This window comes from Gallus gallus, chromosome 12 (assembly GCF_016699485.2).
Source record: "Gallus gallus isolate bGalGal1 chromosome 12, bGalGal1.mat.broiler.GRCg7b, whole genome shotgun sequence".
In the NCBI taxonomy this organism is placed as follows: domain Eukaryota; kingdom Metazoa; phylum Chordata; class Aves; order Galliformes; family Phasianidae; genus Gallus; species Gallus gallus.
The window spans coordinates 19,198,201-19,210,349 of NC_052543.1; the positions used below are offsets into that span (position 1 = coordinate 19,198,201).

General features: G+C 42.2%; 1 protein-coding gene across 6 annotated transcripts in view; it reads left to right on the forward strand.

Moving 5' to 3' along the window:
* Window positions 1–12,149, forward strand: part of GRM7 (glutamate metabotropic receptor 7) — a 224,070-nt gene that overhangs the window by 153,567 nt on the left and 58,354 nt on the right. For 4 of the 6 annotated variants that reach the window (XM_004944718.5, XM_015293175.4, XM_040646740.2 and 1 more), the window contains exon 7: window positions 1,094–1,233. In XM_004944718.5, the coding sequence (XP_004944775.1) occupies window positions 1,094–1,233 (140 nt within the window). The remainder of the gene's footprint in view (window positions 1–1,093; window positions 1,234–12,149) is intronic. The other 2 variants (XR_005839434.2, XR_005839435.2) reach the window with 1 other exon arrangement.

Below are 12,149 nucleotides of genomic sequence, written 5' to 3' on the forward strand. Positions count from 1 at the left end.
TTCATTGCTTTGGGGGAAAAAAAAGGAGAAAATAAGTTATGCAGAAGGAAGCAGCTTTGAATATAGAGATGCTAGAGCTGAAATCTTCAATCTTGACACATTACTCTGCCACACCAAAGCCTACTTTAATGTATGTTGTAATAAATGTGACCCTTAAAGGAAATGCAGTGTTGCTTTAAATTCTTCAGAAATGGGTTCACTTCTGACACCACAGCTATTAAAATGCAGGTGCCCTGGGGAGCACTTCTCCATGCAAGGACTGGGAATGGTTGGTTGCAGCACTGGGGGTCAGTGCTGGGGAGCTCTGCTCAGCAGCAGCATGGAGGGACTCTGGAGGGATGCTTGCTTTGCTGCTGCCCTGCATCCCAGCCCTGTGTTGGTTACCCTGGTACATGGGAGGTAAAGTTGATGCAGCATCCTGATCTGAATGGCTCCAACCTGAGGTGCTTTTCAGCCTGTGTCAGTTTCACAGAGACTCAATAAGGGAGCACACAAGAAATGATCTTCCTATAGTTTAGTCTGTTCTTTTCCACCCCAACTGCATGCTGATTACAGGAATAAGAACATATTGTGGAGGAGGAAGCTATTTCTGGATGCCAATCAAGATTCACTAGACCTGGGCTGACTTCTGACAGCAGTATCTCTCAGAAGCAGATGGAACATTTTCTGGGGGAAAAAAATCATTTAGAGGCTCCATTCACAAGTGTGATTTTCAGTAAAGAACTCCCTAAGGAAAGAGAGATGGGGAGGAGGGAGGCTGGAGGGCAGGAAAAAAAGCCTTCTGATATTTCTTGCTATGTGCAAGGCTTGAGTGAAGGAAAGCTGATCTGGTTTTGCTTCATTTTATTTTTAGTCAGTGGGCTTGGGCAGTAGTAATCAATCAGGGAAGAGGACTAGGAATATTGCGGCGTGTCCTGAAGTATCTGCGTTAGATGGCTTGGTGATAGATAACCAATGCCTGAAACACATTGCCAGTCTGAAAGCTCCCAAGCATGACTAAATAAAATAGCTGTTGTAAAGCTTTGGCTTTTTCTTTTCTTTTTTTTTTTTTTTTTTTTTTTTGGTTGGATTTGGTCTCGTTTCCTTCCCCCAGGCAGTGCTGGCACTCCAGTGATGTTTAACAAGAATGGTGATGCACCAGGGCGCTACGACATCTTCCAGTACCACACCACCAACACCAGCACCCCGGGCTACCGCCTCGTCGGACAGTGGACGGATGACCTCCAGCTCAACGTGAGTTCATGCCAGTTTTTCCTCACTCGTTGTTTGCTTTCAGGTACAGTGATTAAATGGTTTAGTTCTGTTTTCTTTTCTTCCCCACAGTGCAGGAACTAACATAATTACTATTTCTCTGCAGCTGTGCGGTGCATTATTTCTTGCATCTCTCCTGACACTTTTTCTCTGTGCTGTGAGTACCAAAGCTCCTCAGATGGATAAGGACATCAGGCAGTCATGCAAATTTTATTACCTTTGTATGCCTGTAGTCCCTAGTTGCCACGTTGGAAAATGAACCAGTAATGCACTGTGGTTTGAAACCAATGGGCTTTCATTTGTAGATGCACTTCAGCTTTTCTGTTTTTAAGAAAGCTGAAATGAAGTATTTCTTGACTGACTCACTTCTTCTGTGTTACTTTTAAGTGAAAGATATCCATATGAATGAGATATCTCTTTTGTAACGATGCCTGAAAGAAAAGTAAGGATGTAAGAATAGGTGATCAAAGATTCCCCAGACATTTTGATGTTGCCCAGATGAACAAACAAATATGACTGTTGGCTGAGAAAGCCAGGAGCTCGTCAGCTCTATCCATGTGAGGGGTGATAACAGATCCCTGGCCTACAGATCTCTGGAGATGTGGGCTCAGGCTTCCTTCTTGACATTGTGCATATGCTTGGGCCCCATATACATGGAGAAGATGTGCTGCTTGAACTGTATAGCTCTTTGACTCCCTGCAGACTGTCACAAAAGCAAAGAGATGATACCTCTGGTCCAATGTGACCGTTCTTCAGCAGCAGAAGCTGCATAAAGCCAAGGCGTTGCTGAAGTGGAATGCCAATTGCTACAAAAGGGTTTTCTTTCCTCTCCTGGTCCAAACAGTAATTAGTGTGGATTACCATTATTGCAGCCTCTGAGACTAACCACTATGTGCTCTTCTTGAATTCTGATGCTCTTTGATTTGCTGTATGCTATTTCAGTCTTTTACAACTTCTGATGCTTGACTGAAGAAAATCTCCTTTATAAACTTAGAATTTACAAGTCTTTTCATGAAAATTTTAATATTTTATTAAATAAATCTTTATATAAACTACGCATCCTGGTTCATTAATATTTAAAACTAAATTAATGGAGCTTGATTTGTATTCCTGCCGTTGTGCTAAATGTTTCCATAAAAAGCATTCCTCACCCTCGTATCCTGAAGGCTACAGTGTAGTGTCAATAGCTGAGACTGTCTCAGTAACTTCCCTTCTCCTCACTCACAGGATTAGCTTTGATATGACAGTCCCTGTGTGTATTTTCTTACAATAATAAGGAACATTCTGGAGTTTAGAGGAGTCAAGGATGCCCTAAAATAACCAAACAAAATAGAAGCTGCTATTAAATATCTCCCAGGAAAACTGCCAAAGTCTGCAATTTACTTTCAGTAATGAATGTCAAGGTAACGCTTCAGGATATTTTCCCTATTCTCATTTCTTTAATACCAACACAAGAGGGGAGACAAAGGATGGTTGGTGAGAGTGCTGATTTTAATTTAGAAAATGCTGAAATTGTGCTTTATTTTCCATGAGATGTGCCATTTGAGGCTGTCTGCTTTAGTTCTGTGTCTGAATGCCCACTGTTACAAAAGAGAGACGTTGTTTTGCCCAGTTATGCTGCCATTAATGGTAGGGGTGTTCCAGGTCTAAAAAGCGATAGGCAAATAAGTGCCAAAGACTGTCCTAAGTGAGTAATGTGTTTTTCTTTACCATTGTCCTCATTTGAAGAAGTTCAGAACACTTTGCCATTGTTTTTTCCCATGGAAGCAGTGTTGCTGTTCAGACTATAGTCCAGTCCTACAGCGGTGTGTGTTGTCTTCCTGTTCTCAGTCTTCTGTAGTGAGAGGCAGAAGTATGGCGTCATGATGCTGATGAATCTTGATTAGCTGCACCATACTTTTTTCATGTAAAACTTCACAATAGCTGTTTGACTTTTCTTTTTCTGTTGCAAAAGACGGTAGATAGGCTGAGGAGATCTTTAGCAAGATATTTTTTCAAGTCTTACAATAAGCCATGCCAGTTTGTTTTCTCGTTGTTACCATCAGTTTATAAACCTGTTTTTTTGAGGTGTCTGAGACTGTTTCTCTCCATCCCAGTTGCTTCTCCACGTCTTTGTATCCTGTTTTGCTTTCTTGTCTGGCAGCAGTGCTTGGTGAAGGCAGATGTCTGCTCCCCAAACACAGGAGCCAGTCTCTGATCTGCCTGTAGCGGATGTGAGGTGTCTCCTCTGAGTGCAGCTGACTCACCCTGCATTTACATTTCTGTATCTGAGGTCAGAATTTTATTGATTACCAAGAAAATACCTTATCACTCTCACTGCAGCAAAGTTGGGCCATAACGTAGTTTTTACATAAGGCCAATGTAATTACCAAATTTTCTTTCACTTGCTTGATCTCAAGCAATCTAACATAGCTTAGCCTAGCGCTCAAGGCATGATTTAGTAAAAATGTTGGCTGTATTTCACAGATATGTACGCAAGGATAAAATGAGCAGATGTCTAATTTTAAATGGCTTGGCCAGTGTTACATGAAAAACTGTTGCAGCACTGTGTTCTCCCTGCAGTGAGGTTGATTACACGATGCCCCACCATCTCCCACAGGAGGTCATGGCAGAGCATGTCACGAGGGTTATGTCAAGTTCTGTCAGCCCCCTCTCAGCCTCCGGCACATGGATTTAGTAAACAGTATTTATAGTTTGTGCCCTCTTATGGTTTGAAATGTTTTCCCTGGATTTTAGGGTTGGAAACTTGGCCAGCTGCGTCCCTACTGACGTGCGGTCTTGTGAACCCCAGAGCCTGCTCAACAGCAGAGATGCAGCCCATGCAATTAGATGAGGGCATTGTTGGCCCGTGTTCTAAGTTTCATATGAGTGCTGGAAGTCTGGACTCCCTTGTACTTTGCCAGTGCTGAGAGTATGCACTTGTATTATTAAATATATGTATATATATAATGTATTTATAAAATATAAGCATCAGTACAAGGAGAACAATTTTGAACATATTTCAGAAAAAGCAATGCTACTGATGGAAAGGAGGAAATTTACCGTGGGGAAAAGGTGTCAGATAGCAGCTGGGTTTTGTTTGTTTTGTTTTTACACTGAGTAACTTTTAGTGTGTGGAGGATTTTGTTTTTGTTGTGTTATTGTTTGTTTGTTTTAATAATTTGATTACTGTTATTTGTGCTATTCATGCAGTAAGAAATAGGGAAGCTTGCCATGGGTTAAGGATGAAGGCAGAATGGCCAAGAGACTCAGCTTTCATGTCTTCAAATTTGAACTTTGGATTTTAGACAGGCAGTGTTTTACCCCATAGATCCTATAATGGGTACCTTCTTGACATGAGTTCCTGTTACTCCATAAAGCACTTAGGGGCTGACTGATGGAAGGCACTTAGAAATGCCAGGAACTGACTTCTGTGAATGCAACTTTCAATGCTTTGAGGTACCTGAAAAGGATGAACATGCCTCTCCTGGAGGAGTTGATGTGTCTGAAGGAGGCAGAAATGGATCGCCCCTAGAGGAACGTGGGGTTCTCGTGGGAAATGTAGTGATACTGCTTCTCTTTCACTATATAGTTAACTCAGCATGCCTCAGGTTTATTATGTTTTCATGTCCAGACCTCTGCAACTGCCCTTGAGCTGTCAAAATCCAAAAGTAAAGGGAAAAAAGATGCCCATGAAATTGCTGAATCTTGTTTTTCCAAGGATTTGTCTATTGCATACCCTAGCATAGCAGCGTTCTTTATCATGTTCTCTGGGACTCCATCCCATATTTCTCTCCACCATTTCCCAGCAGTGCTTGAACTCACTCCCACACCCCTGTACCATTTGCTGCACAAGCAGCATCCTGCATTGTGGCTGTCTTTGAACAGCCTTTTTTCTTCCATCTCTACCCCGCTTTCCTGTTTTGTACCAACAAGTTCTTGGGTGTCATTAAAGCCAAGGCTTTTTGCAGTTGGTAGTTTGTTGCATGGTTTAATCCCACTGAGCTTTGGCTTGGTGCAGGTGTGCCAGCATCATGGCAGCAGCACTGTGAGCAGGCTGGTGAGACCCATCCCAGGAGGTCTGGGCCCTTGCAGAGGGATGCTGTCTGACCCTGTGCTCTGGGTTGAGTTGTTGGTGCTGAGGTCCTGCACGATGAGCTGCAGGTCTAGGGCTGAGAGCTGTGCCTCCCATCTATTGGCGTCCATGTAGGTTGCATCATGTTGTTTCAATTGCACCAGCATCTCCTGCTCAGTGCTATGGCACATAAAGGTGCCACTGGGCAGCTGGGTGCTGGTCTGAGGTTGAAGTGCATTTCAGGATGACTGGAGGTGTATCCCCAGCTGATAAAGAACAGAGGTGGAAAGCATGTTGCTCTGCTTACTGCTATACTGCAGAGATTTCAGGGAGCCCCAGCTTGAAACGTGTGTCACTTACAAAGCATCGAACAGTTCACTGTTAGTTCCAAGTGAAACTAAAATGTCTCTAATTATTATTTTTTTTTTTGTAAGCAGGAACAAATACATAGTAAAGATGCATAAAAACCCTGTGTGCGGAAATGAACAATCAAATCTCTATTGTTTTAATGATGGGCCCTTGAATGGTAAATAGTTCAGCAGCAGTAAGCAGTGTAGATGTTGAAGCATGATTGCCACCTGAATAGAGCCTTTGTGTGCAGAGTCAGAAGGCCAACGGCTGGGCAATTCCTTGCTCTTTTTATAATCTCTTCCAGCAGTAAGTGATTTATCACTGCAATCTTTCTGAACAAGTGCTTAGAAGATGAATCACATTGATAATTATCAATAGTGTTCCATAAACATGTACACTACATGAATCTAACTCCTTATAAATCCTGGCTCGTGTTCTATAGTGCAGAGGAAATCACTCTGTGCTTATTAATAAACTCCCTCATCCTTGGGAAATAGCTGTGTTGTGTTGTTTTCTTCACTGTGGGTTCAGCACAGTGATTTAGAGAGGGAAGATGAGCAGAAAACAGCCATGCTTTCAAATAACATCCATGACCCTCAGTGGCTCTGGATGTACAGGAGCAGGGAGCTGGCCCTGGCCTGACCGAGGTTATAGGGCAACAGTGCCACTTCCACACTGGGATTCTTTTTTCCCCCACAAATATATTAGGTAACTTTGATATCCAACACCTATTCAGCTACTTCTCACACTAATCTGTTAAAATGTCACAAACATCTCTGTTACAGAATTTGAAAATAAATGTTATAAATAGAGAGCTATCAGAAAGACTAATGAGATGTCTGATCTTCTGGCAATAGACCTACATGTACAGACCTTTATAGTGAAATATCCAGAACAGCAACTGGATCCAAGCAGCTATTCAGTAACGTTCAGTGCTCAACAGTATTCCTGGAGCTTACTTGTCATACTTGGAAGTCACAACATCTATATATACGTATGCGTGTATATGTATATTTGTATGTGTGTGTGTATATATATATATACATATAGTATATATATATATATACATATATATATGCACACATATATACATATTTATGTATTTTTTTAAGTTTATTCTGTGGTTTGAGCTTTCCATTTAAATTTGTACTACATATAAGTAGGAAGGCAATAGTTAAATCTTGCACCTTGCTCTGAAAACTGACTCAGACTTGGGATTAAAGATGTGAGATGTCATTTCTTGTTCATTATTGACCCATTTCACTTAGGTGGTAATGTATGCTGCATGAGCTGCACTACCTTAGGCAAAGTGAAGTGATTAAGTTGTATCAACTTTTTGTAACTATGAGCATTGGTATAATTTTCTCCAGGTCTAAGAAAGTCACAAGGTAGAATGTTTGTAAGGACGTAAATGCTAAGAGAAACGAGGCTGAGAGAGTACCTAAGATATAATGCATCTTTTCAAGGGTAGTGCAAAAAAAGGTAAGAAACTCATATGAGTTAGAAAGGAAAGAAAGTGTATCAGACAAGTTATTGACTTCAGAATTAGCCTCATCTTGTGTTTTCCTAGATGTGCAGGAGTTGCAGGCAACCAGAGCTCCTCTGAGGGTAAGGTATGAAAGAGAAGATCAAAAAATAACTAACTTGAGCTTTTAAAATAGGTAAAGTTTTTGCTCCTACACATCACAACTTTGGACTGCCGGGCTCACTCGTAGGAGCTGTCTGATGGGACCTGAGGTGGTCTACAGGATCCACTCAGAGGCCTGGGGAGGATTAAACCCAGGGTCATCCAGGGGAAGCTTCCAGCTCCTGTCTTGTCAGGTTTATTTTTGCAGTGTTTTTGGGTATTGCATTAACAGGCAGGGGAATGATTGGCATTGTGCTGTTTTTGTAGCCCCAAAGCACAATCCAGCTGTGTTTTGTAAAACAAAATGTTGAGACCATACAGATGTGAGTACCAAGGATAGCAGAACGGAATTATGATGGCTATGTTATACTGCTCTTGTTTTCTGTAGTGGGAAGGAAGAAACCCCATACAGGATTTTCAAGAGGCTCTGCCCACACCAGGACCATGTGAATGGTCATTAGAATTTCCAATGATTAAGCAAATTATAAAGGTTCTCAAAGGAGTCCATGTGGGTCAAAAATAATCATTTTTAAATGTCCCTGGATAGTAACTTACATAGAAAATCGATGTGGTTTGCAGGAAGAGTACAATATTGGGTATATAGTATGCATTGCAATGTGTCTCAGGCTGATCATTTGTATGGTAGGCAATAACAGACCCAAATAGATCTGAGAAGTGCCTTTAGTTTGCACTTAAAAGAGGCTTTCCCTGAAGTTTGTTTTGTTTCACTGTTTGTTTGCTGCTGCTTCCACTGATCTGAAATGTACTTTTAATATGAAAATGCTGCAGTAAATGATTCCCATGAAACAACCTTGTTTACTTGTTAATTGCACCTTTTAATGATATGGAGGGTGTGTATTTGACCATTAAATGTGGCATCTGAGCATCCAGCTCCCAATAGCAGCTAGAAATGTTGCCTATAACGAGGTATTTTGTTCCATTCTTGCACCGTCTGTCTTTCAGACAGGCTGGCGAAACGAAATCAGCAGCATGGACTTCCACTTCCCTTGGCAAAAGCCAAAGCTTGGATGATTTTTCTTTCAGAAATACAACTGGAAAAAGCAGCACAGGCTGTTCTCTGCCAGTTGGGATGCCTCTGCAACTGTAATGCATTTCTGTATTCCTGGGGAGGAGAAGGAAAGAAGAGTGTCTGTGATGCAGAGGCGATGGCATATTGAGGGTGCTCAGCAGGAGGGCGTGAGGAGTCGCTCCCCATCACTGTGCTCACTTTTCAGAGAGGTGAAAAGGGTACGGTGGGGAGAAAAATGCAAGGTGTTGGTTATTTCTGATTAAGTCTGCGAAAGTGTAGTGAGGCACAAAATTCCTTAACTTGCCACAGTTAGTGTAGGAAATAATGCTCTGAAGTTGGCTGCAGAATTTCAGTGGAACTGCAGGAATAGAGCAATTGGAGGACAGTATTTTTACTCTTATTTATTTAGGCATTAAATGTATGGAGTGGTCTTCTTTTTCAAGCTCTGTTTCTGTTTTACATGCTATCTTAGCCTTTCAAATGTGTCGTGCCAGTTTGCCCACCCTGCCACAGCCCGAGCAAACCTGCATTCCATGTAACCTTCAAAGCAGCAGCGTGCCTAGCATCAGCACTGTGCAGTGACAGCCACCTCCTTTGCTCTTCCTTCCCCAGCCCTGTTTCAGCATGACATGACCCCAGCCTAGATGGAAGAGTGGCCTCCATGTGAAGGATAATTAGTCCCATTAGCCAGCCCTAAATTTCTGTGTCCCATCTACAGCAGTTGGGACCAATTGACCAAGTCTAGCCCAAGCAAGAAAACTGAATAGCATTAAGAATACTGCAGCAACCTAGTTAAGGCCTAAAGGAGTTAGGTGGTGAGCATCACTTGGAATTTTGTAGTTCTTTCATCTCGCTTCCCCAACCTATGTGTCATTATGCCATGCTCACTAGTCATGATGAGAAAATTACTGTACAATTGATGCTGATCCTTTAAAAAGGGAAGACCAGGACCAAATAATTTGACTAGCACATACTGGTCTTTGAATCAGCTTGGAAATTAGCAGGATAAATAAACTGAAGCATTTTGAGCTGGCAGGCACTTCAAGATAAATGCTATCCAAATTACACACCTGCCATTTGGTACATCTCTAGTTATTACCCTTTCCATTTTGAAAGTAATATATCAGATTTGGCAGATGTATTTCTTTTTCACAACCGTAAATAACAGAAGAAGTTATTAGCTCATAAGCAGAGATAAATAAGCATCAAGGGATTATCCTTTTCTCAAAACCTGGGTAAGGTCAACTCATGGCCACACTATGAAAAATAACTCTGAAAATGAGTTCTGGGGAGAAAGATCAGAATTCCTGCCTTTGCTTCTAGCTGCCCTTGTCATCTCATCTTGTTATTTGGGACTTGAACTTGAAAATTTCTGAACATTATGAAGTTATTAAAACAGAACATTTGATTTCAACTTTCACTTAAATACTGAGCAATTACTTTGACCCAATATCAAGCTGTTTGGTACTTCGAATTGAGGGATTTTTGTCATCCTGCACAACAGGATGCACATCCCTTTAGTCTCCATTTCTAGGACAGACATGGAGCAAGTGCAGAGCTTCAAATACCCAGGGAAGGTCTGTACGAGTCCTTGGGCACGTACAGAAAGCTGCACGTACTGCTGCCTTGGCTTTCATCTCATTCTCATTACATGGGATGCAGAGCTTGCTCCATCCTATTTAGCACATGCTGCTGCATTTGCCGCTGCTTAGAGATGTTGGGGTGGAAGCAGCAGGGGGGTTGTGCGACCATTTCAGCCCTCCTTGTCAGGAGCCAGGTGTGAGGTTCCCTTATCTAATTATTTATTGCATACCTCATGACTTTTAAGTTTCTTATTTTTATTCTAGTGGCAACGTGGGTATGTTTGAAGTAAGAAACGTGCCATCGTGTCCAACCATCCTAAAAAGCAGACGAAAGCAAAAATCTGTGATTGAAGGCAACTTTGCTAAGGCCCTTTCCTGCCCAGCTGTAAAATATTGAGCAGTTTCTCTTATTTGAGTCTGTAACTGGGCCACCTCACTTTGAAATGAAACCTTTCATCTCTGTTTCACACCGCAGTGCGTACGAGCACTGCACTGCATGGAGGTGCGTGTGGGGCGGCCACACACAGCTCTGGTTCCAGCTGTGCTTTGTTGAGGGTCATGACACTAAAGGACAAGCTAGCTTATGCCAAAGGCATAAAATGCTTATAGTCCTGGCTGCTATGCTCATAACCTGCTTTCATTGTCCCACTTAGGTTCCAGACAAGCTGTAAATTGCACCTTTAATTAAGCAGTGTTTTATGTCCTTCTGCATGACCACAGAAATGTCAGGAGCTGGCAGAAGTGTGGGCTGCCAGCAGTGGGACAACTGGGTTCTTTTCAGGCTGACATCTATGGGTCGTGAGTTCTGCCAGGGGTGCCCCTCTGAGCCCTGCTGGCGGCTGACCCACCCTGCTCCCAGTCCTATCTACTGGACCAGCCTTTAAATGGGCTGTCCCATTGATGCTCTCAAGATACTTGATGCTGGGTTAAATGTTCGTCCAGTTGCAGTAACAGGGAGACTTGGAATTGCAGATTGTCTGTGGTCCATGCAGTATGAATGAGTAGCTAAACTGAAATGAGGTATTTTTTCGTGATCCCCACAACATATTGGTTAAGTCCCCTCCTTTTCTTCCCCTCCCCTTCAAGAGTATGCGTTTTTAAAGCGTTAGCACTTCTTACAATGCAATCTATGCCTGATGGCTGTTCCTCCTGGGCATCCTGGGGGTAACTGCTGGTGATTTCAAGTTGATTTATGGTATAATTAAACACCAATCCATCACTTCCTCACTGAAGCAAAGCTCCAATTGAAATCAGTGGGAGCATCACTTGATTAAGCCATTTAGGGGTGGTCTCACAGTGAGCCGTCATCTTCCTGTATGAAGCTGAAATCTGATGCATAAATATCCCCATAATGCCATGCGGTGGGTGTTCTTTTCTCTTTTTTTCCTCCCCAAGGTGCCTTTACAGCCCTTTAAAAAGATCAGATAATTTGTCACCAAGGTTTGCACTACAGTAGCTTGTAGTAGGGAATGAAGAACAGCTTTGGAAACCAAATCTTCCCCTAGAAGTTTCTGATGTTGGTTGGGTGACCACAACATAAGGACAGTGGACAGCAAGGACTGGTTTTATTAATCTTTGAATGAACGCATTAGGCTCTGAAATGAGGCTCGGTGTGTAAGTGTGGCAGCGTCGCTCCCCCCATGGGAGCTGTTATTTTCTGCATGTAAAATATTAGAGGCACTGTGAGCTTATTTCTATTTTGTGAAGTAGGGAAGAAGACTATTGGCCTCGAGTCTGCTCTGACAGGTCTGGCAGTGAAGCACACTGGGGATGAAATGCTGAGCATAACGCAAAGGACAGCAGAGGTCTGTGCTGGTCTGAGCAGTGGGCCTGGTGCTGATTACAGAAACTAACTGTAAGCCACTTCAGGAGGAAAAAATTCTCTTAGATTACTTCAGAAGATAGATGTGCTCTAACTTATCAACTTAAATAGATAACTACTGTTTATTATAAATGCACATTTGGATGAATATGTTCTTTTTTAATTAAAAAAACTATGCAGGGGCTGCAGGATGAATTCTGAAGATGCATGGCCCATCCCATCCCATTACTGAGAAGACAAGAGGAAGCAATAGTCAGATATAAAAGCATTAAAATAATTAATGTTCAGCTTTATTGTGTGTCAACAGGAATATATAATGAGCATTTTTGCAAAAACTGTAGATTAAGCATTTCTCTCTGAATCAGTGTTGTGCTAAAAGTGTCCTTGGCTTAATGTAGGACAAATAGCCTTTGGATCTCATTACCGGTGCT